Source organism: Quercus lobata, chromosome 7, assembly GCF_001633185.2.
Source record: "Quercus lobata isolate SW786 chromosome 7, ValleyOak3.0 Primary Assembly, whole genome shotgun sequence".
Taxonomy (NCBI): Eukaryota; Viridiplantae; Streptophyta; class Magnoliopsida; order Fagales; family Fagaceae; genus Quercus; species Quercus lobata.
In genome coordinates this window covers 16,420,449-16,445,973 of record NC_044910.1, presented here as the reverse complement: position 1 = coordinate 16,445,973, position 25,525 = coordinate 16,420,449, and the positions used below count along the sequence as shown (strand labels likewise).

At 33.6% G+C, this 25,525-nt stretch overlaps 1 protein-coding gene across 1 annotated transcript; it reads right to left on the bottom strand.

Annotated features, from left to right (window-relative positions):
• Positions 1-7,051: 7,051 nt before the first annotated feature.
• On the bottom strand, positions 7,052-24,962 carry LOC115951368 (GDSL esterase/lipase At3g26430-like). Its single transcript, XM_031068586.1, has 5 exons — positions 24,570-24,962; positions 21,391-21,600; positions 21,124-21,293; positions 16,956-17,226; positions 7,052-7,419 (listed from the first exon to the last, which is right to left on the bottom strand). The coding sequence occupies exons 1-5, from the start codon at positions 24,829-24,831 to the stop codon at positions 7,160-7,162; spliced, it is 1,173 nt and encodes a 390-aa protein (XP_030924446.1). The 5' UTR covers positions 24,832-24,962; the 3' UTR covers positions 7,052-7,159.
• Positions 24,963-25,525: the final 563 nt, after the last annotated feature.

Genomic DNA, 25,525 nt, shown 5'->3' with positions numbered 1-25,525 from the left:
TCTTAAATTATGCAAGTTATTACCATAAGACTATTGTGCAGTTGCCTCTTGATGTACTTGAAAGTTTTTACTCCTTAAAATTTCATTCTAAATCAAATTATTGACTGAAAGTTGTCCATACGCCATACCCCTTTCAGATTAAGACTAGGCAAAGCTGAAACAAACCAAAAGAACTAATCTCCAAATCGTAACTTAATTAGGTTAGACAATGTCAAAGTGACTTTGACTAGAATTAGAACTAAAGGGACAGTAGTAGAGAGTAGAGAAACTCACCATACAACAAACTTGATTATATACTACTAACCATATTATCTGAGGCATATTCATCTTTACAGTAATTAGACTCGAGAAGGCAAGCAACAGTGTAGACAAGGTTGAAAAATGTAGAAGGTAGCCTGCTTAGATTAGTAAGCCCTCCTCCTGTTCTACTTTCTATCATTGTTGTATTACATCTAGAATTTAAGTTTTCTCACATTCTTCCCATTGGGTTTGTTATTTTAGCAAGATGTATTATATTTCATAGTAGAAAGATGCTACACTTTGATAATATTGTCATTCACTTTTGAAAATTTTATATTTTTTTGTATTATATTTGGGATTCCTTAGGGAAGTCAAAAAAATATGCATTTGTTAATAAGTATTTAAAGTTACCTCTATACTTTAACTTAGAAATAGGTCATGGTTATGGAGCGATCTGCACAAATTTTAGCCACCCTTATCTCAAGGTGAGGAGCTATCCATAAGCCGATATGGCCTTAATGTAACACATGATCAATATAAGGTCAAAATTAAGCTACCATAGAAAGTTGGGGCCTTGGGGGAAGTCAGGTAATGGATCTCATTGGAGGGTCATAGCTGTTAGATGGAGGCATTTGTGGGGATTGAAGCTTCCTTTGAAGTTAATCATTTTGTGTGGAAGTTTTGGCATGAGAACTTGTTAAAATAAAATAGTGAAATGAACATAGTGAGTTATCTTAAGTGTTACTTTTCTACAATTATAGTAAAAAAAAAAATTGTCTTATGCAATGAGGAAGAGGAAAACTTGGATCATTTATTCCTAAAGAGCACTATTGCTCAAGCTGTATTGTTTGGATTAGATTTGAGCCTTAGAATTGAGGTCATTAATCCTTTCTCTTTGAAGCAATGGTTGGCTCAATAGATGGAGGATCCAAAAATTTAAAAGTAGGAATATGTGATGTTTTCTAGATCGATGTTTTAAGTGCGCAAAATAATCTGCTTAAGAAGTGCTAATGCTTTGTTTTGTAGGTATGTACAAATCTCTAGTAGACCGCAAGAATATTGGGGTAACTACCAGAAAGTACCAAGTTGAGTGTGTCCAGTTGTGAAGTGCTGTAGGTGTTGCTAACAACTTAGGGACACTAGCAGACATGGAGGGTGGTTTTTGCAAGGTAGCCAAATCATGCGCTGCGAGCTGTTACATTTCATCCATATCAACTAAATGGCATGCAACTAGATGCTTGGCCTGTCGAAAAGCATTAACTAAGGCTATACAACTTGAATTTTTCTAGCTTATTTCATAGAGTGGAGGATGTATGGGACATATTTGTACATTGGCATATCTTGAGACAAAGCACATTTTATATATAATTGAGTCCTAGTGTCAAGTGTGTTCAAGAAGACTTCAATGTTGCACAACAAGTGGTATAATTGAAGACACAAGAATGCTCAAGAAAAAGTTGAACTACAGGTCTTGATACCTCCCTTGATACCTGTCATTCAATAGAGAGTTAATGAATCTCAATACCTAACTCGACACCTCGTGATCTATCGAGATTCGAGAAGACAGAATGTTAAGTTTTGTTTTCAGCCCATGATGACTTGGCCTTCTTGGAATTTGTGACCTAGGGGTTCATAGTACATAAAAGAAATATTTTATAATTGTCATCATAGAGACAGAGAGACTCACGTATAGCAGGATTTGTTGTGATATTTATGCTCCTAGGGCTTTGTGCCAAGTTGCTTCTAGTTTATTTTAGCATGGATTGAAGAACTCTACTGTGGACTTAGTCACGAATAGGGAAATTTGTGCAAATGAGAAGTCTTTTGTAAGATCAAGTTCAATTGGGGATTGGATTTGAAACTGGTATAGCTCAGTAGGTTCTACTATGGTAGGTACTTCGGGATAGGTATTTAGGGTAATATTTCTTGTAAATGTAACCGTTTTTTCTTATTAGTAGATTCTTTGGGAGTGGTGACCTAAAATTCATCCGGTGGAAAAGCTTGCTAGGTTTTTCCCTATTGTGATCGAATCATAATGTTAAACTTAATTTTTGCTGCACGCTAATTTAGTTTGAAAATTTAATTATGCTGTAATCTGATTTGCATGTAATTGGAATAATTAATCAACTTCAATAATTGGATTAATTGATTGAGGTCAATCTAACCCAACAGAGGACCTCTTTAAGAATGAAAGTTCCTTGGCAATTTGTTGTGCTGATTGAAGACCACAATTGCATGGAAGTTTAAGTATGGTAGTGGTTTTAAATGTTATGCATAAGCTGCAGATGTTGGGGACCCTGATTACTCTTGCTTCAAAGTCTTATGAACATTTTTGGAATCTATCACTAGCCAACTCTTTTATCATTATTGTATCAGATATTCAAACCCATAAAAAAATAGTTATATTTGTGGAATAATTTTTGCCCTTGGCATATGTCTGCATTCAATCATCATTAACATTTTACTTTTCTCTTCCTTGTATGTAGGTTGCTGTGTACTTCGAGTCTTATTTTTTAGGGTAAATTGCAAATTAAAACCCTAAAGTTTCGGAATGTTTGGATTTTACACCTTAAAGTTTTAGAATTTGGATTTTACCCCCAAAGTTTTGGGGTGTTTGGATTTTACACCCTAATGTTTCAAAATTTGGATTTTACCCCCTAAATTTTAGGAGTGTTTGGATTTTATACTCTAAAGTTTCAAAATTTGGGGGTGTAAAATCCAAACACCCCCAAACTTTAGACAATAAAATCCAAATTTTGAAATATTAGGGTGTAAAATCCAAACAGTCCCAAACTTCAAGGGGTAAAATCCAAATTCTAAAAGTTTAAGGTGTAAAATCCAAACACACCCAAACTTTGAGAGTGTAATTTGCAATTTACCCCTTTTTTTATTTTCTCCCGCGATAATACAAAACATTTTACTTTTTGCTTGACAACATTTGTGTCTTATGAGTCACATAAATAAATTTCCAATGCTCAAATTGGTTGGAAGGTGTTGTGAAAATAATATGTTTACACAAGATAAAAGAGGAGAGAAGAAAATAGATATAGAGAATTTACGTGATTTGGCAATATGCCCACGTCTATGAGCGGCGATAGAAATATTCCATTATAAAATAAGGATATTACAATAGTAGCACAATATCATTCTCACCAGACTCCTAAATACTCCATTGACTCTCTCACAAAAAGAATAGAGCACTTTATTGTATATTCTAGTCTTGACTTGTGGCTACCTCTCTCTCAATCCAATACTGCCGCACACTAACATAAAACAAATATATATATATATATATATATATATATATATATATATATAGATATAAATTGTGTTTAAGTTACACCTGGTATAACTTTAAAAAAATGTTACACCACTCAATATTTTTTAATTGGATGCGAATTTCAACAAATCTACCGTTGGATAAATTATCTTCATATATTCTCCATGCTTGCAAAATTTCAAGGTGATAAAAAATTAATAGTCATGTCATCAATCAATTGTTTAAATCCAAGTTTTTGTAGTTTAAAATAATGCATACAAGATGAGTTTATGGATCGAATGATAAATAATATCCAATTGACATGAATGCTAAGAACATACAAAACATGTAATTTAACAGTGTGGTTTTCAAAATATAAATTCTATAACAGGTTATTGAGTGGTGTAAGTGTAAAATTGTTTAGAGTTATATCAGGTATAACTTGAATCTAACCCTATATAATATATATATTGTTGGGAAAACACATGAAAATACAGTTTTTGTATCTCATACAAAACACACGGCAGAATATAACGAATCTACTTCATTCATGTGAAATAACTTGCAACATCTGAATTTTAGAAACAAAGAACAAGAAAGCATACCTTGATGCAGCGAAATTCAAAACAAATGAAAATTGGACTTGGGAAGCCATTCAATCTTCACTCCAATTCCACAATGTGCCCAAGATGTATGGTCTCTCAATTAATTCTATATGAATTTTTCAAGGGAATAACCAAGTGTTTTTCTCTTAAGAAAAACTCAGAATCATTTTCTCCTTTTAATCATTCATATATATCTGCACTTAAGCAGTTACTCCATCCAACCCACTTTATTTATCTTATTTGAAAAGTCAAACTTTTTAAGGGAATATCATTTATTGTCTTGTCTACTTTTTAAAAATGTATAAATTTCCAAAACTACCCTTAAATAAATTTATCAAAAAATTGAATTAGTAAATTAATAGGGGTATAATAGGAACATTAGTAAATTAATGACTTTTATTTTTAGAAATCAGACAATATTTTGGGACATCCCAAAATGGAATAGAGGACAAACACAGTGGGACGAAGGGACTACTTTATTTAATAACTCTTATTAAATAAATAATTGATTATCTAATTGGGTTAGCCTTTTGGGCCAGCCCAATTGGGCTTTAGTGTGGCTTGGAATGGGACCAAAAATGACAAATAAAGCTCTAGCTCCAATGGGCTTTGGACTTACCTATCAACTCTTGACAAGTCCAAAGTTACCATCAATTATATTTAATACCACAATATAAATATAATTGAACTATAGGCCTTATTAATAAATTATATCTCAAGACTTTATTAAACATTTAACCCCTTTATGAAAATATTCGCAGTAATACAAAGTCATAATGTGTAACTATCACTTTGAAGATTACTACATCTTAATCCTTGATTGACCGTTTTAATCCTTTAAGTTATTCATATATATTTTATGAAATTTAATTTTATAAAATATAAACTTTAGTAACTCTTTACTAAAGTAATTAAGCCTAACACTCTAAATAACTAAACCCATTAAACTTATCTCAAATGAATATTTTATAACTCTATAAAGAGCCTACGAATTCCATCTTGAGAATATGTGTTCCTTCAATATTACTTGTGATTGCCCAACATACTGAGATTTTGATTATTTGTCTAGATCTCACTCCTAATATATTAAAGCAACCTACATTTCGTGATCGGATTCACTATCCCCTCAGGATTGAGAGTTTATGTAAATGAGAAGTCGTAAGATTTATTATTCATTTAACAGTTGTTAATAGAATAATAAAGCTCACAGTGGTCCAATTCAATATGTTTTATACACTTAAAACATATTAACATATCAACTAGAAGTCTCCACTTCCATGACCAAAACAAATCATCTTAATTGATATGTTATAGTCTTCGCAAATGAAATGCCCAATTTCATCACCGACTACAAACTAAGATTTTGAGTTTACAAAGAACTTGTGATTTATATCTTCTATGACTAAATCACATAAATCACATATTATGCATCTAAATGATTATATGATAATGTCCAAACATTCATGCTACCATTATTTTAGATAATAATAAAACAAGTTTATTACATAAAACATAATGTCATACATGGCATTAAATAGGATTTTAGGGCACTAATCCTAACATATATATATATATAGAGAGAGAGAGAGAGAGAGAGAGAGAGGTTTCCAATTACTATTCCGCCTTTGTCAAATAAGCCTTGACCAACATTGGGCTTGGTGGCTTGCAATTCAAGCCACAAATACTTGCCACAAAACAAATTTCCACCTTTGCTTGAATTGGTCAAGCCTGACCACCATAGCTCCTAAGGGCTATTACAAGCTACAAACACTAACCAAGTCCAAGCAATGCTTGAACTTATCTGATGGAACCGGCGTTGTCAACATATTATCTACATTCTCGAAAGTATGAAACTTCTCAAGAACAATGTCTTTTGTAACAATCAACTCCCTTATCTTGTGGAACCTCACAGCAATAAGCTTTGCCAAATAAATGGCACTCTTGACTATCACAATGATAAACTGATCAGCTTCAAAAAATATTAAAGACATCTTCAAAAAATCATATCTAGTTGGCTGCGTCAATAGGTGTATGATACATGTACTATACAAAATATCATGCGTATATTTACGTATTATAATAAAACTTTCATTTACCATATGAAGCAAAAATACACTTACTCTATAATTGATAGTATAAAACATGACTATTACAATGATAAACTGACCAGCTTCAAAAAATATTAAAGACATCTTTAAAAAATAATATCTAGTTGGCTGCATCAATAGGAGTATGATACATGTACTACATCAAATATCATAAGTATATGTACTTATTATAATAAAACTTTCATTTGCCGTATGAAACAAAAATACACAACTCTATAATTAAATGTATAAAGACACATAAAATATTTTTGCATTATATTTGTAAAAAAATACTTGAATACTTGTTATAAACTTATAATAATTAAAGTAAAAGAGAAGGAAAATTATTTTGTATTCTATAGTGACGTGGTAGTCTATCCTTTGACATGAATGATAAGTCCCGCTAATTATTCAAAATCTAAAATAACTATCTAAGAGCATTCCCATTGGCAATTGTAAATGGGAAATGTAGGGGAAATTTAGCATTAATGCACAAAAAGAGCCCAGCAATCGGACTTGTAAAATCTGAAAATTGCAAATTTTTTTGCAATTGTGCTACAGTGTCATCCTAAATGTAGGATGGCACTGTAGCACAATTGTAAAAATTATAATATATTTTAATTCCAAAAGATCACAGTAGCAGCAGCACAAAAATTATATATTATATTATTTTAGTGAGTAATATATATTATTTTAATGAATAGAATAGGAAAATAAAAGTTGGGATGTTAGTTATGTTGTAAAATGGTATAGTATAATTGACAAAGTAGATTTTTGAGATGGTAAAATAGAATAGGATGGAAGTTGCGGATGTGAATGCTGATGGTTCTATTTTGAAATGGATTAAGGTAGATATAAACTAAAGAAACAAACAGTGCTAATAACTCCAATTTAAAGCATAAGAATGAGTGGACAATGAGATTGTAATTGTATAAAACTTGTTGGGTGCACAATTCAATAGGCTTAAATTAATGCCTATGGCAGGCCAATTTCAATGGAATGGGTGGATCAGAAAATGAACCACCAACTATTTGATCAAAAACCCATTTGTTAGCTGCCTCAGTGTAGTGGACGCCATCCCAATTAATCCAAACTGATGGATCTTCGCACGCTTTCCCCACTAAAACTTCTTTGCCATGCACCTTTATTTTTCCTCCGCATCCTATATGCATGTTGTAGTTATACTTGCCTCCATGGCCACAACAAGCTCTCAACGATTCCTTAAACCCTGGAAATTTCAGGTCATGTAGTTACAAATTAAGATTTTTATACTAAATAAAAATAAAAAATAAAAAGTTCAAGTTTGATGTGATTTCCAATTGAAGCAGTCAAAGTTTTTCTCTAAACCGGTTTAGAGAAATCATTTCCAATTCATTATAAAATCATCTACCTATATTATCTAAACAAATTACATGACTAATTCAGTAAGTCATGTAACTAAAAGTACTTGTAAATGGTTTTATCAATTGTTATCTAGTGGATTCGAAGAATTTTTCTTTAAATCAGTTTGTAGGTAAACTTTTTTCCATTTGAAGTTATATCAAATTTCAAGCAATAATTGAATAAAGTTTCATTGATTTGACTTTCAAGGATATAATTATAAAATTGTAAAGTTTTTAACATTGTATGTATAATAATTTAAATTATATACAAGCTTGTGTGGGTTCCAGTTAGCTCAACTGGTAAAATCTCTGATGGTTATATAGCCTACACCAAAAACTGATTGGTGTCCTGGTCTGATGAAAAAGAGCTATCATCAGGAACGAACACCATAAGTTGAAACACTTTCAAAAAAAAAAAAAATTATATACAAGTTTCACTAAGTTTAATTCTTTGAAAATTATGAACTTTTCTCGAAAACGTCATAGGTTCAAACTCTCTAAAAAAAAAAAATATATATATATATATATATATATATACTTCACTAAGTTTAATTCTTTGAAAATTATGAACTTACTTTCCTCGAAAAGTTGTGCAGAACAGAAAATATATGTAATTGTAGTATTATAATAAACGTTAAGAATTACACGCTGTAATTAATCATATTACTTAATGTAGACATTAGTACATTTCTCATTGTTCTTTTAACATGTGGCTTATTTTGCCTTTGTTAAACTTATTAAATGAAAAGAATAATTGCTCCTACTAAAACTTCATTACTAAATGTATTAAAAATTACACTGCCTACTTTTTTTTCTTTTTTTTTTTTGGGAAGATTGTACACTACCTACTCTATTCCACTTTTCCCTAAAAAATACTCTATGCCATTTTTAACCTTGCCATCAAAAAAATGTAATTAATGTCAATTGATACTTTTCTTTCCTCTTATTTAAAGTGTTACGTAACCTCATCCCCTCAATCCTCATCACAAGTATAAAGATTTTATTAGTAGTGTATTATTTATTTATTTTATTTATATATCATTTAGGGAAAAATGTTCATACACCCCCTAAACTTTAAATTAGTGGTCAGAACACTCCTAAACTTTTATTTCAACCAATTTACTCCATAAACTTTATACAATTGTCAAATCAACACTTTTGTTAATCTTCCGTTAAAATCACAAACAAAATGCTCACGTGCATCTCATAGGAAATTTTAAATTCGTTGGTAAACTAAACAGGTTGAGAGAGATGATCAAACCAAAAGAAACACCGTTGTCGGCTAGCTGCCACCAAAACCAGAATAAATGCACTTGCATTGTCTCCCTTTCTCACAAGTCGTGGAGGATTGGAAAATAGAGTGCAAAAAATAAAAAGGCATACCAGCAGCTATACAATGACGGTAACAACGGTGGCTTTTTTACGGCGAGGCAGTCGGCGATGACGATTCTTTTTGTTAGATCATCTCTCTTAAGTCTCAACTGAACCCTTGGTTTCTCTCTCCTCTCAATTGTTTCAGCCCTTGCTAATTTGGTATTTTTGAAGTTCACGTGAGATGCATGTGAGCATTTCATTTGTGATTTTAATGGATATTAATAGAGGTGTTGATTTAACAGTCACGTAAAGTTTATGGAGCAAATTGGCTGAAATAAAAGTTTAGGGGGGGTGTTATGTCCACTAGCTTAAAGTTTAGGGGGCCTATGAGCATTTTTTCCTATCATTTATTATTCAATCCGTGCATATATATATATTGAATATAGTAGTTATTTTTTTTAGATATGATAGAATTTCAACTTATAACATTCATTTTATAATGATTGCTTTTATCATTAGATTAAGACACAAATTAATTTTTGGTGTAAACAAGGTTCAAACTTTAAATTTCTTATTCAATGACAAAATTTTACCAATTGAACTAACTGAAACCTAGCCACTATGCAAAGGACGGACAGTGCGAATGGGGGGTGGAAAGGCGAGTTGGGTGGATTTTCGATATGAGAGGCTACCCATTTTCTGCTACTGGTGTGGACTCCTAGAGCATGAGGATAGGGATTGCCCTTTCTGGATCAGTAGCAAAGAGTCTTTAGGGACGGAAGACAAACAATTTGGGCCCTGGTTGAGAGCCGATTCAGACCGGTTGCAAAGACCGCAGGTGGCGAAGGCGCTAAAGCGCAGGACACCGGGGACGGCGAAGGATAGAAGGAAGGAGCAACCAGGTAATCACTAGCGTACAAAACTGAACCAGGGCACTCAGTTTACGAAACACTTTCCAGCCGGTGGAGCGGCTGCGACGCCACCAATGGAACCACCATCCGTTTCAAATATGGTAATAGAAGATTTGATGCCAACTTTCTCGGGATCTGAGAGATTTGAGGAGCAATTAAGGGAGTTAGATCAGGCCATAAATGCTGTTGACATCTTTAAGGGGGAAGAGAAGGGAAGTTCAAAATGGCAAACGCAATCTAAGGGATTGAAGGAGTTTAACCCAACCAATGCAAACACACAGCCCGCGTATCAAGGCCCACAATCGAGAGAAAAGGCTCAAACAACTAAGGGAATGGGCTCATCACATACCGGCCCATACGTTTGCCATCAAAAGGCTTCAGCTCATATTAGTGAGGCCCAGAATAATAAGCCTACAATTGATGGGAACGGGAGCTTATTGAGAGTAGATCACTCGGCCCAGGTATGTAACAAAAATCCCACAAAAGGAGCTACGGACTTAGGACACTCCCAGATAAAAGAATATTATTCCGATGGAGGAGTGGGTAAGGAGAAAACATACCCAGCGAGAGCAACGGAGATTCACACCACGAGACCACAAATCGAAGAAAATCTGGGCACATGGAAACGAATTCCTCGAGTTGGGCTGCAAGGTGAGGGAGAAATCAAAGCACTGGTTGAGATTGGAGGTAAAAGGAAAAAATCAAGGGTGTTACAAGAGCTTGATGAGAATGCCATATCTGAGAAAAGAAGCAAGTTCGAAGGAGAGGTGGTGGAGATGGGTCAGCTCATGGCTAAGCATATGGGATCGGCGGAGGCTGCAGGTCAACTCCGTTGGAAGCAATGAGTTCGCTCGTCTGGAACTGTCGGGGGCTTGGGAACCGCCGAACAGTTCGTGCTCTTGAGAAGGTAGTGACTTCTAAAGATCCCATTTTAATTTTTTTAATTGAAACTAAGCTTTTTGTTTCAGAAATGGAGGAAGTTAAGGAGCAGGTTAAGCGTTCCCAAGGTCTAGTGGTGTCTAGTGTCAGACGGAGTGAAGGTTTAGCACTTCTCTGGAAACCATCGTTGATTGTTGATGTACAATCCACTTCGGAAAGCCACATTGATGCCATAATCAAACCAGGGGGCGATTCAGAAGAGTGGAGGTTTACGGGCTTCTACGGCAACCCGGAAACAAGCAAGAGAATTAAGTCATGGCAACTTCTTAAACGCTTATCCAGTGGCAATTCCTTACCATGGGTCTATGTGGGAGACTTTAATGAGCTGATGCACGATGGAGAGAAGGAAGGGGGAAGTAGGCGTCCTACAAGTCAGATGGCAATTTTCTGTGAAGCAACACTTGTCAGCTCCGTGATTTGGGGTACATAGGGCAGGACTTTACTTGGAGTAGAAAATTTGGCAATCGAGGATGGATTCGGGAACGTTTAGACAGAGCCCTGGTCTCGGTTAGATGGTCTAGGCGTTTCCTAGGCTTTCAATTACACCACAAGGCTAATTCAAGCTCTGATCATTGCATTTTACTGCTGAAGGAGGTACTAAACTGAAAGCCAAAGCAACGAAGTCCTAAAATCTTTCATTTCGAAGAAATGTGGATTAAGGAGGAATCATGTGCTAGGGTGGTAATGCGTGCTTGGGAAAAGGGTGAATGCAATGGGTCTACATCTACCCTCTCTCGATGTCTGGAAGAATGCCGTTTAGCACTGACGGTATGGAATAAAACTTGCTTTGGTCATGTGGGTAAACAAATAGCTGCTCTTCAGAATAGGCTAGAGAGCCTAGAAAGCCAAAAAGGGTCCGTCACAGTAATGGCAGACCTTCAAAATACAAGGGATGAGCTGAATAAACTCCTTGATATGGAAGAGACAATGTGGCAGCAGAGAAGTCGGATAAATTGGCTTAAGTCGGGAGACAAGAACACGTCTTTCTTTCATACAAAGGCCTCGGGTAGATTCCAACGGAATACTATCCTAGGAGTTATGGATGACACAGGGGTCTGGAGGGATGAAATAGAGGATATTGGAAGCACCTTTGTGGGTTATTTCAAGAAGCTTTTCTCAACCTCAAACCCAGAGGTAAAAGAGGAACTTATCAGTGCCATTCACAGAAAAGTCTCTGATCAGACCAATTTTCTATTGACACGGGATTTCCTGGCGGAGGAAGTTGAGAAAGCCCTGAAGCAGATGTTTGCAACCACTGCTCCGAGGCCAGATGGGATGCCGCCTCTTTTCTATCAGAAATTCTGGCCCACTGTAAGTGCTGTTGTCTCTTAAACTGTATTGGATTTTTTGAATTTAGGAATTACCTCCCTGAATTTCAAAGAAACCCATATTGTTTTAATTCCAAAAGTGAAAGACCCCAAACTAGTGACTGAATACCGTCCAATAAGTCTGTGTAATGTAGCTTACAAAATTGCTTCCAAGACTATTGCAAATAGGCTGAAACAGGTATTGCCAACCCTGGTCTACGAGAATCAGAGCGCTTTGTTGCAGAACGTCTCATCACAGACAATGTGCTGGTAGCATCGGAGACTATGTTCCATATCAGTCAAAAAAGAAATGGCAAAGAAGGGGAAATGGCTTTGAAGCTCGACATGAGCAAGGCCTATGACAGGGTTGAATGGAGATGTTTGGAGCAGATCATGCGAAAATGGGTTTTGCAGAAAGTTGGGTTGGACTGATTATGAGATGCATAAACACAGTTACTTATGCAGTCCGCATTAACGGTACACCAATGGGGCGGATTATACCTTCAAGAGGTTTAAGGCAGGGGGATCCACTCTCACCCTATCTTTTTCTACTGTGTGTCTGCAATGCTTCACCAATCTATGCAAAATAAGAAACTGCGAGGTGTTTCAGCATGTAGGAGGAGGACCAAAAGTTTCGCATCTATTTTTCGCAGACGACGACCTAATTTTTAGCCGAGCAACTGTGGTGGAAAGTACTGAGATTCTTAGAATTTTGAAGGTGTATGAAGACTCTTCGGGTCAGCAGTTGAATAAGGAAAAAACAGCCCTTTATTTCAGCCGAAACACTCCCATGGAAGACCAGGAAGCAATTAAAAATATGTTCCGTGCTCAAGTGATCAAACAACATGAAACTTATCTAGGTCTACCTTCCTTAATTGGTAGATCCAAAACCAATACTTTTGCACAATTAAAAGCAAAGGTGGCCAAGAAGCTGGCTGGCTGGAAGGAGAAGTTGCTCTCAACAGCGGGCAAAGAAGTTCTCATTAAGGTAGTGGCACAAGCGGTCCCTACCTACACAATGAGCTGTTTCAAGCTCCTAAATGCAATTTGTGATGAGTTAACTAGCATGGTTAGCCAGTTCTGGTGGGGGCAGAAGAAGGAGGAGAAAAGGGTTGCGTAAATGAGTTGGGAAAAGTTGTGTCAACCAAAAGAGAAAGGGGGAATGGGGTTCCGTGATATGAAGGGTTTCAACAAAGCACTACTAGCAAAGCAAGGGTGGAGACTCCAGACAAATCCACACTCTCTGTTTGCTCGGGTGTTTAAAGCTAAGTATTTCCCGGACAGTAATTTCAGCCAAGCTAAGCTTGGCCACAATCCCTCTTTCGCATGGAGAAGCATAATGTCAGCACAGGAAGTGGTGAATAAGGGGATGTGTTGGAGAGTAGGAGATGGGCACAGCATCAAGATATGGTCTGAAAAGTGGCTGCCTTCACCATCTTTATATAAGGTAGTTTCTCCAAAAAACTCAATTGAGGCAAATGCCAAAGTCTATGAACTCATTGATCATGAGAGAAAGGAGTGGAATGTTCCTCTGGTGAGACAAATTTTCTGGCCTCATGAGGCAAATATGGTGCTAGGCATCCCTCTTAGCACAAGGCTTCCTTCGGATAAGCTAGTTTGGGCTTGCACAGCGAAGGGCAGATTTACAGTTCGCAGTGCCTACCATTTAATAATGGAGGATAGTAGACAGGACAGGGAAGGGGCGAGCTTGGATAACACCGAGGTGAAGCAAATCTGGAGACGGGTTTGGAGCATGAAAACTCCAAATAAGATTAGAAATTTTGCCTGGAGGGCTTGCAGAGATATCCTTGCCAATAAAGTGAATCTAAAGAGAAGAATGATAACAAAGGATGATCTTTGCAGTGAATGTGGAAAGGAACCTGAAACTAATTGCCATATGTTTTGGTTTTGTGAGAAAGCCAAAGATATATGGGGAAATAGCAAACTAGTTCTCCCTTTTTACATTGAACCATGGTGGAGTTTCATGGATGTGGTGGGGCAGATTATGAAAAGCAAAGTACCTAATTCGGGGCTCTTGGAGACTACTATGACACTGTGTTGGGAGATATGGAAAAACAGAAATTCCGCCCGGCATGGAGGAACTGGTAGATCCGGAAAAGCCATTGTCCAACGGGCTTTAGCCTTAATGCAAGAATACCATGCTGTAACAGAGGAAGTACCCGTTCCCAGACCAACGGAGGTAGTGAAATGGCACCCGCCTGACCACCCTTTCTACAAGGTGAACGTGGATGCTGCGGTGCTAAAGGAGCTAAGTGCCACAGGAATGGGGATGGTTGTACGTGACTAGGAAGGTAATGTGCTGGTTGCAATGAGTAAGAGGATTCCAGCACCATTGGCCACTTTGGAAGCTGAAGCAAAATCAATGGAGGTAGTGGTCCAATTCACGTGGGAGATGGGATTTAGGGAGGTTGTATGTGAAACTGATTCTTTAGGTCTTTTCCAGATGCTTGTAGGAACCACGGAGGCCCCCACCTGCATTGAAACTATTGTCACTAGCATTCTACTGTTAACCCAGAATTTTCGTTCTATTTCTTTTGCTCATGTAAAAAGGTAGGGCAATAAGCCGGCCCATATGCTAGCCCAATTTGCAAGACGTATTGGGATTTTGTGGTGTGGTTGGAGGAAACTCCTAGCCAAATTGAGCACGCGTGTGCTCAGGATGTAATCCACTATTTTAGTAATTAATAAAGGAAAGCAGAGTATTCCCATAAAAAAAAAAAAAAAAAAAAAAAAAAAAAAAAAAAACCTAACTGAAACCCACATTTATGATAATGTATGCAGTAATTAGTATCGCTTTTTTTGTTGAACCAAATCAAGTCTTCGACATCCCAAAAAAAAAAAAAAAAAAAAAAACACCAAACACGAAGTCATAAATCAAAACTAAATAGAGTGCACCACCGACTCTAAAAGAGCACTCCCAAGTCCCAAATGCATGAAATATTACTTACCCGAGAGGGAAAAAAAAACTGACAAGAAAAAAAGTAAAGGTAAAGTAACAGTCCTTGAAATCAAAATCATGTGTCACATGGGGCACATACTACACTCCACCATTTGCTCCATTCACCAAAGCTTGTCACATGAATTTTTTTTAATGGTTCTTCTCATTTGCTAATAATCCTAATCTCACAAACTCTCAAATTTCATTTTCTGTCTCATACTACTTGTGATTGGTTTTCTGTTGCATCTTCCCCTAGTTCCACTGTTGCTCCTTTCCTTAATTCCATCTCTTCTTCTGTTTCACCAGTTCATGATGATCTCATTCCTTTATCTCTCTTGTCATCTTCTATTTCACGTGTTCCTGATCCACCTTCCATCTCACCTGTTCCCATTTCTGAATCTTGTTCTATTCCTACTTCTTCCAAGTCATTTAATTGTATTCCACCTACTTCTATTCCTTGTTCTCCTAATTCTCATCCTATTGTAACAAGATCAAAACATGGTATTCATAAGCCTAAAGTTTTCAGAGTTCTTACTGATTACACTTACCAAGAGCCCCCTACTTATGTTGTTGCTGCTAAATACCCTCAATGGGTAGATGCTATGGATACCAAGTTTCAATCTCTAAAAAACCAATAAACATGGTCTCTTGTCCCAGCTCCTTTGGATAAGAATATTATTAGTTGCAAGTGGGTTTTCAAGCTCAAAAAGAATAGTGATGGCACTATAACTAATGATGGCACTATAACTAGGTACAAGGTTCGGTTAGTGGCTAGAGGCTATCTTCAACAATATGATTTGGACTATAAAGAGACCTTTAGTCCAGTGATAAAATTTGCAAAAGTTAGATTACTTCTTGCCATAGTTGTGAACTAGGGTTGGGATCTCAAGCAACTTGATGTTAGCAATGCATTCCTTCGTGGAAAACTTAAAAGAAGTCTACATAGAATAGTCTCAAAGCTATGTTGATCCCTCTTGTCCCACTCATGTGTCTGCTGCATAAGGCCCTATATGGTTTAAAACAGACACATAGGGCCTGGTTTGAAATATTTACCACTTAGTTACTTCATGTTGGGTTTCTTGCTTCTGGTGTTGATGGTAACCTCTTTATCTGCAAGCATGATGGTCATTTGGTTTTTCTTTTGCTCTAAGTGGATGACATTATTGTTATTGGTAATCATCCTCTCTTTACTGCTTCTCTTATCCATTAGCTTAATCAAGAATTTGATCTTAAGGATCTAGGTGAGCTTCATTACTTCTTGGGACTCCAAATTGAATATACTCCCTTTGGGCTGTTTGTTCATCAATCTAAGTACACTTTAGATCTTCTTACCAAGTTCCATATGACTGATTGTAAACCATGCAACACCCCATGCTCTCCTAATACTCATTTGTGGCCCAATGATAGTTCCCTATTACCTGATCCTATTCAATACAAAATGTTGGTAAGGGCTTTCCAATATCTCACTTTCACTAGGCCAAATCTATCCTTTCTTGTCCGACAGGCTTGTTAGTTTATGAGCTCTCCCACTAATACTCATCTACAAGCTACAAAGAAAATTTTGAGGTATTTGAGAGGGTCTATTCATTAAGGCCTTGCTTTTACTCTAGGCCCTTTGACCCTTCCTGTAATCAGTTGGCTAATCTAATTCAATAACGGAAATTCCTCATAATTTGGGAATTGTTTCATCACTTTCTCATAGATTCAACAATTTTTGTCCATCGCTCACAGCCTGCTACATCAGAGTTGTGGCAAGATTGTGACAGAAAAAGATGTGATATTAGATTTTTTTCAATTTTGATTCATGTACTTGCCACTCCTTATTTTAACTCACAAGGTATGTATGTTAAAAATTCCTAATAGTATATGAGGCCTCTTGTTGAACACAAGTACAATAAGCCAAAAAGAATTGAGAAAGCTCGTATCATTTATGGGATATATGGAGGGCTTACCATGTTTCCGTGCTTGACTCATGAGAGAGTACTTCACCGAGTAAACATCAACATAGGTGATTGCAGCCAGTGGAAGATCCTTTCGAAGTTGGACCACAACTTCTTTTAATTTACGATTGAAATATTGAGCAACATCATTGAAAGGAGCTGCACATCCAGCCTTGTCCACTTGTGCGGCTGTGATTTTCAGACGATCCAAGATGTACGGCAAACAACCAACCGGAGCCGTATTATGTATCCAGAATGACCTTCCCCCTTGACCATATATATACTAGCATAGCAACCATGTATTTTTTTTACTGTTAGTTCAAGAAAAACCCAAAAGTACTTTAAAAGCTGCATTATCATAAATTACGGCTTCTCCAAAATCTTAAACTATTATAATATTATATAAAGAGTCCTGTTAACATGTATCATTGGGGAATTTGTTAAATGATCATTTTAATAAAGTTTCGATACCACTTTTATAAGAAATATAAAAATTTGTCAAAAAAATCAGTTTTTCTTTTTTCTTTTTCTATAAAAAATTTCTAAAAATATGTCTTAAACCAAATATAATTAGAATTAAGTTTCTGTATATGCATAGTTGTAAAATGATAATGAAAATATAATTGCAAAAGCTAAAATATGTCATTCATCCGATTATTTCATTTTACTAACATTTGCTTTTCGTTGAATAAGTGGTATTATAAAGTACTTCTGATACAACTATTAAAAATACTTTCTCTACAAAAACTACAAATTTTTTCACCCAAAAAGATTAAAAAATAAACAAAATTTAGTAAAGTCTCATAATTTAACATTTAAATGGATCACTAAAAAAAAATCAAATTCTAACTTGCAAAACAATTAATTATTAACCCAAGTCAAATCAAACCAATGGGATAAAGAAAAAAACTTGTGATCAAGCATTGGAATACCAAAATACCTGAATTTGCATAAAATTCTATACAAATTATCAAAAAGAGAAACAAATGTGATGTGACAATTAAATCAATAATAATAAAAAGAACCATTAGTAGAAAATATACAAAAAAGAAACTCTAGATATTTGATATTTTTTTCTTTGAATAAGATCTCAATTCCAGAGACGATTTCATTATTAGATATCTTACAACTGGAATCCTAAAAATAAGTGGTTGAAAAAAAAAATCCACCAATAAAGATACAAAATTGGAGGGAGAGAGAGAGAGAGAATATTAACCTATTTTGTCGTGTGGACAACTTGGAAGGAATAGAGGAGAGGGGTGGAAATGAAATAATAAGAAATTTATATAAAAATTAAGATGGAAGAGGAGTGGTAGAAGTAGATGAAAGGTTAAACAAAGTGAAACTGTAGAGTTTAAAAAGATATAAATAAGAAAATTTAAAATCTATACAGGGAATCAAATGAAATTTTTTTAAAAACAATAATTGGAGGAGATGAAAGATTGAATTAAGAAGACAATAGTTGAAGAAAATGAAAAGTCGAACAAAGTAAAAATTGCAAAAAAATTAATAACAAAGGATGCTAAAGATAGTAAATAAAATACTAATGGTAAAAATTGTGACTAAAAATAAGGAGATTACATACATGAGTTTAGTTGTATATAGCTTAGGCCTTGGACCTTGAGGTCAACTTAAATTCTCTTCCCACATACCCTTGGCTCTGTATATTCAATTATGACTCACATGTGCGTATATAACCCTTTTGGTGCCAAGTTTTATGAACTAAGTTAACCATGCAATGCAACACTCCCTTATTTTAAAATGAACAATTTCCAAATGTGTTTTTTGTATAAGATTCAAATTTGTTATTATCTCTCTCATTCTACACATTATGAACATTGTCTTTTTTTTTTTTTTTTTTTTAAAGATTTCTACAAGTATTTTTTATCTTTTTATCTCTATAAATATATCATTTTTTTATCAATATTTTTTTAAGGTGAACCATATTCTTCTAACTTCTATTGTAGTGTGTTTATATTTGTCTAATATACAACTAAAATTTATAAATTTCAAATTTATTATTCAAATTTCTCATTTCTTAAGGAATAATGAAATTATAAAAATAATAATCAAAACTCATCACAAAATTACAATGTCGTTTGAACCAAAATTAAAATGAAACCAAAGGAATAAAAAATAGACTTTATAATAATTTATTACTCAAAAAATTGGTAGGAATATTCAAATTCATAGCCATGTAAATTATGTTTTGATATGATCTCAAATTCTTATTTCCAAAAAAATCTAAGTATTAACCAAAACCAAAATTCAATCAAAGTTATAAAAGGGAAAGAGAAGACTTTTCTGATGGGAAATGAAAAAAAATAAATAAATAAAAACACACACACAAAATACTAAAATACATTAAAAAAAATAATAATAAAAAACCCCATTAACCTTAATTAGAGTTATAAGGAAGAACTAAAATCGTCCAAAAGAAAGGAGAGAGAGAGAGAGTGAGTACTCATATTTTTGTGTGGGAAAAAAAATAGATTGAATGAGAGAAATGATATCAAATTTATACATAATAAAATAGAGATAAGAAGATTCAAAATATAAAAAAGATAAAAGGATGAAGAAAGTGTAACGGTAACGTATAAAGTAGTGGAGAGATAAAGAGGTAAAAAGGGAGGAGAAAAGTTGGAAGAAGTGTAACAATAGGTGTGAACTAAAAGCAATGCTACAGACATAAACTATTTTACAACATTTTTACAAACTGCTAATGTGGTTTTAGCATTTTCCAAATAGTTATTGTAAGTAAAAATGCGATGTTAATGATGGACCCATATTAGAACTAGTAAGAATTCGTCACATCTGCAGTATGTAAAAATGTTATAAAATAATTTGTATCTATAGCATTACTCATGAACTAATAGAGAGAAGAATAGTTTTTTTTTTTTTTTTTTTTTTTTTTTTAAAGAATTGGGAGAAGTTTAAAAAGAGAAAATAAAAAATAAAAGAAAAATTACATTTTACCGCCCTAAACTATACTCTAGTTTACACTTTGCACCATAAACTATTCAAATATATGTTTTGCATCCTAAACTATGACCCTTGCTATACTTTGCAACCCGACATTAAATTTACTGTTATGTTAGATGGAAATTTATAACATGTGACTTGCACATAAAACTTGCTTAGCTGGCACAAAGTTAAAAGACAAAAACAAACTTTTCTCAATCAAATAAAAACAAAAGCCTCTTTAGTTATTTTTTTTTACCAATCTCTCTCTCTCTCTCTCTCTCTCTCTCTCTCTCTTGAATCAGTAGCTCCTCTCCCCAAATCCTACTGAACATGTAACCCTAAATCCTCAAGACAAAATCATCAACGGCACCACCATTGTTGGATTGAATCACAGAAAAATCATAATGGGCACCGATAAGTCATATGAGAAATCAATTAGAACATAAATGCAATAGGCAAAACCTAAACATAGATTATAGGAATGCTCTTTTTTGTCATCGTAAAGAAACAATGTGGTAAAGGCAAATTCTAGTGATCGTGAGTGGGGAAATCAATTGGTCAACTACGGATTGGATTAGCTAGGCATTGTGAATATCGTCCTTTTTAGATTTGTCCTAAATTTCAATTTGAAGCACAAGGTATTATTATTCGGTGAATTTAGAGCCTCTACGTTGATGGATTTTATACTCTCCTCTCACTCTTTAATTAATCACATAAAAATGGCATTATCGGTTTGTTAAAGTTTAATGTAATGGAGCTACTACTTTGATAAATCTTAAGGATGATTTTGTTTTGTGGATTTAGGGTTACACGTTCAACAGGATTTGGGAAAAGCAAGAGAGTGAGAGAGCTGGGTAAAAAATTTATAGAAATAGTATTTTGTTTTTAATTGATTGGAAAGAGGGTGTTTTGTCTTTTAACTTGGTGCCATCTAAGTAAAATTCACATGCAAGTCACATGTTATAAATTTTCATCCAATATAACAGTAAATTTTAGGTTAGGGTGCAAAGTATAACAAGAGTCAAGTTTAGGGTGCAAAACATGCATTCGAATAGTTTAGAGTACAAAGTGTAATATGTTGTATAGTTTAGGGTGATAAAATGTAATTTCTCCAAAAATAAAAAATAAGTAAATGATGTGACTCAACAGAAGCGTAGTAATAATAAATGTTAAAATTTAGTTTTTAAATATATATAGATATAGATTATTCACATACCTGTAAGATATCTTTAAACTGAGCCAAAATATCAGGAACAGATGCTCTAACTTGATCGGTAGACATGTTAAGGAAATAGCCTGCTGTCAAATCATTCTGACCAATATCGAACGTATATAAAGCACGAGAAAACAATTCTGGCTTGGGCAATAATTCCTGGAAAATGCGTTCTAGACAAGGCATCATCCAAAAGATTCATAATAAGAATGCCATTGATTTTATTATTAGTAAAGCACGTAAAATTGAACCTAAATGTGAAGCTATTACCTTTTTGACGAAAAATTTGGGTTCTACGATGGAAGTCATTGAATTGATACCACTGAACATTCAAAGAGATAGGACTAAAACCACTTTGATGAAGAGTTGTATTTTGGGGTCTAATGGTGGATCCAGCCGTAGCAAAGTTGGCCCCATGAGTGAACTTGGATCCAACAGCATCAAGGTAAGCATTCAAATATGGTAATCCTAGGCTCTCAGCTGAAATACCCCAATCAAATAAGTAAACGTTATAAAAAAATTTTGATAATTGAGAAAATTACATTTTAAATCTTATATAGTTTAAGGGTGTAACCCTATCAAAAAAAAAAAAAAAGTGTAACAAATTAAATTCTAAAGTTTCAAAAAGTAATAAATTAGATCTTATAGTTTTGAAAATAACAAATTAAACCCTAAAATTTCAAAATCTTAACAAATTAGACCTCAAACCATTGAAGTGGAACAAAATTGTGTTTGAATTTTAATATAAGTTGAATCTTTTTTCCTTTTGAAGTTATAGGATTTTACTTTGTTAAAAGGATCAAAATATTATTTTTACCCTTAAATTTTTTAAAATTTTTTTTTTCTTCAACTAATAAAAGCATTACACTTTCCGTCATTCCGTTCAATCTGTCTCAATGATTAGGTGATATTATTTTTAGTATTAAAATATCCGACATATATCATTACAGTTAAAGAAGAAAAAATAGTGGGTTTCAATTAGCTCAACCGGTAAAGTCTCTGATGGTTGTATAAGAGATCTAGGATTCAATCCCCAACGCCATAGGTTGAAACTCTCTCTCTCTCTCCAAAAAAAAAAAAAAAACAAAAACGGACACACAAAATGGTTCACATGGTAAAACTATTGTCACATAAAGAAATATAAAACTAAAATTACTCAACACTCATATGTGCACTTGCAGCAAATCTCCCTCTAATAATTACCTGGTTTATAATATGCTTCTTTCAATTTAAATTTAAGCAACTGACCTTCTAATTTCATTTAAAGTTACAAATTACTCCTATCATTATTAATTTCCTTTAAATTTGAGATATTCAACATCGTAAGGATTTCTAAATTTAAGTGTTTAGGGGTTTAAGCAATTCAAAGTATTTGGGAGAGAAATTATTTGGATCTTTGATGGGAATAATCTTAAATTTAAAAATTATTATTCGCATGCATATAATGAATTATTTGTAATTCTAAATTAAATGATTCTAAAAATAAAAAAGCAATTCAAAGTTAATTTAAAAAATTAATCGCTCAATTTATAGTTTTTCACACATTGAAAATCTGATGATAGCTTTTCTCCAAAAATAATGAAAATAAATAATCAGATAACAACTTAAGGTGATTTTGTTGGTTACTCAATTTTAAAATTTACAAGGTATATTATAAAAAGTTACCACCTGCTTGTTAGGTGGGATGGTATAGTGGTGGAGCGGGTCAACAACTATACCATCAAGTTGCGGGCGTGGGTAAAGGTGTGTGCAACAAGCTTTGTGTAATGAACACTACCTGTTTTTTTTTTTTTTTTTTTTAATTTAAAATTTAGAATGTATTTTGCATTTGATAAAGGTGAAGTTTAGTATTTTAGCATAAACTAGATCAATGTTATCATTCTCTTATAATAAAAAATGCACATTTAATGTGATGATTGATTATTGGTAAGTAAAAAAATTATGTAAATATTAGGCCTAACCTAAAAGAATTTTCTACCTCAACAATTTGTAAAAATATTACAAAAAAAGTTTGTGGTTGCACCATTATTCTTCTCTTGTACTATTGGATTTTATTTTTAAGTACTACATCTATAAAATTTTCACAACAAATCATAAATAGTAAATTATTATTAGTTCTAAATTAAAACAATTACTAAAATTACATTTTAGCCTACCAGTAGTCCGTCAATAACAATTTGTAACTTAAAATTTATTATTATTATTTTTATACAAGATAGAAATTCTACTCTAACTTAATATAAATATATATATATGTGTGTGTGTGTGTGTGTGTGTGTGTGGTATGTTCCAGCTATCTCAACTGGTAAAATCTCTGATGGTTAAATAAGAGATCTGGGGTTCAATCCCCGCTTACACAAAAAACTGATTAGTGTCTTGGTCTGATGATAAAGAGTTATCATCAGGAACGGACGTCATAGACTGAAATTCTCTCTCAAATATATATATATATATATATATGTGTGTGTGTGTGTGTGAAACTCTCTCACAGAGACTTGAACCTCAACTCTTTCCCTCCACAAGCACTTAAGATTTATCATAAAAGTGTTTGAAAATGTTGTGGACATAATATATATATATATATATATATATTTTTTTTTTTTTGGGTTTGTAATATATTATTGAAATAATATCTTTGAAAGATGGGGCTTGGCGGTGGGGTTTTTTTTTTTTTAGTATACGGAGTGTCGGTTCATGTATAAATTAAAAGAATTTTATAGATAAACTAATCAGAATGCGGACAAATAGTAATTTAGCAAGAATACAAATAATAAAGAAAAGATATCGATCTATCTTTTATATCAAAAAAAAAAAAAAGATCGAGAATGCGGACAAATATCCGCTTCACGTGGTGTACACTGTCAAAGCAGCGTGGTGTTTCTTTCTTTTTTTAGTATAATTTGTCCATCTTTGGCACTTTTTCCCTTTTTCTAAGTCCTAATAATTTTGTATACAGATAACCTCAATTTTCTAGAATATTTTATTAATAAATTTTTTTAAATTCTAATTATTTTTTAATAATTTAATAGTATAAATTTTACTATATCAATATTCTACTTATAATATTTTTAAAATAATAAAATAATATTACAAATAAAACAACTAAAAATATTATCAGTGGAATGCTAATATAACAGAATCTAAACCTTTAATGATTAACAGAATTTAAATCATTAAACCATTAAAGAATGATTAAAATTTAAGGCAATTTGGTAAATTACCCTAAGAAATATATTGGATTTGAATCCAATAATTTTTCACTTTGAGTGAATTGGGACAACAAGAAAATAAATAAATGAGAAGTGTTTTTTACTTTCTACACAAGTAGTACTTCTCAAAAAAAAAAGAGGTATTTAGTCTATTTTCATCTATGTAGCCAATGCTATAATGCAAAGCATCAAATAGTGCTAATTAAAGATTAAAAAGACGAAGAAGAAGAAGAAGAGTACCTATAAAATCAACGACGAGACGGCCATCACAATAGCGACCAGCAGGGGCATGGAAGAAGGACTCTCCGTGTGGAGATTGGGCTTGTCCAAATGCTGCTGATAAACCTCCTGTGTCAGAATTCGAGTCTCCAAAGTTGAAGATACCCCCAAAATCACACTCATGAGTTGAAGCCACCACTGGATTTTGAAGCAACAATATCGCTGAGGCTACTACTACTACTGCAAGCCCATACATAACAAGTCTCAAGCTGTGAGGTTCCATATATATTATCTATGTGAGAGAGAGAGGGAGAGAGAGAGAGAGAGAGAGAGAAGGGTTATATAACACTGCTTACAATAGATGATAAAGAATGATGAAAGAGACAGCTTATAAATAAGGAGAGCCGCTTGGAGTCTTGACTCTTTGGAATGATTGAATGCATCGGTACCGTCTTTTTTTTATACAATTATTTAAGGAAATTTTCTTGTTTGAAATTCTCTTTTATTTTTTTCAAAAATATCTTTATACTCTTATATTTAAATAGAGACAAAATTAAAAGATAATACAGTAAAAATATAATTTTAACTCCCACTAAAATATTCCCCTATTGATTTTTAAATTACTTTATCCACTTATCAATTAGATTCTCAAAACAAAAATTATATAGATAAAATAAAAATACAATTATTGCTTATCTTTAAAGTTTATCATTTTTATTTGTTTGAAAAATAAAAATATATATTTCTAAATTATAATAGATATAAATTATTAACCTTTACCTAAAAAAATAGAAGAGTCTTTGAACACGCGCATGAGGGCGTGCTCAAAGTCTAGTATTGAATAACAAACACAAAGACATATCTTTTTTAGTTATTATTCTTTTTTGGATCAAGTCACCATTAGATTTTCTACCGTTTTTCTTCTCTTTTTTTGTTGTTTTGGTGTTGGGATAAGACATATCTAGCTAATAATTAGT

Coding starts and splice junctions, on each gene's coding strand:
- LOC115951368 (XM_031068586.1), bottom strand. CDS start 24,831: ATGGAACCTCACAGCTTGAGACTTGTTATGTATGGGCTTGCAGTAGTA. Junction 21,601..24,569: donor TCTCGTCGTTGATTTTATAG/GTACTCTTCTTC, acceptor GGGGTATTTCAG/CTGAGAGCCTAGGATTACCA. Junction 17,227..21,123: donor AGTTTAAAGATATCTTACAG/GTATGTGAATAA, acceptor TTGCTATGCTAG/TATATATATGGTCAAGGGGG.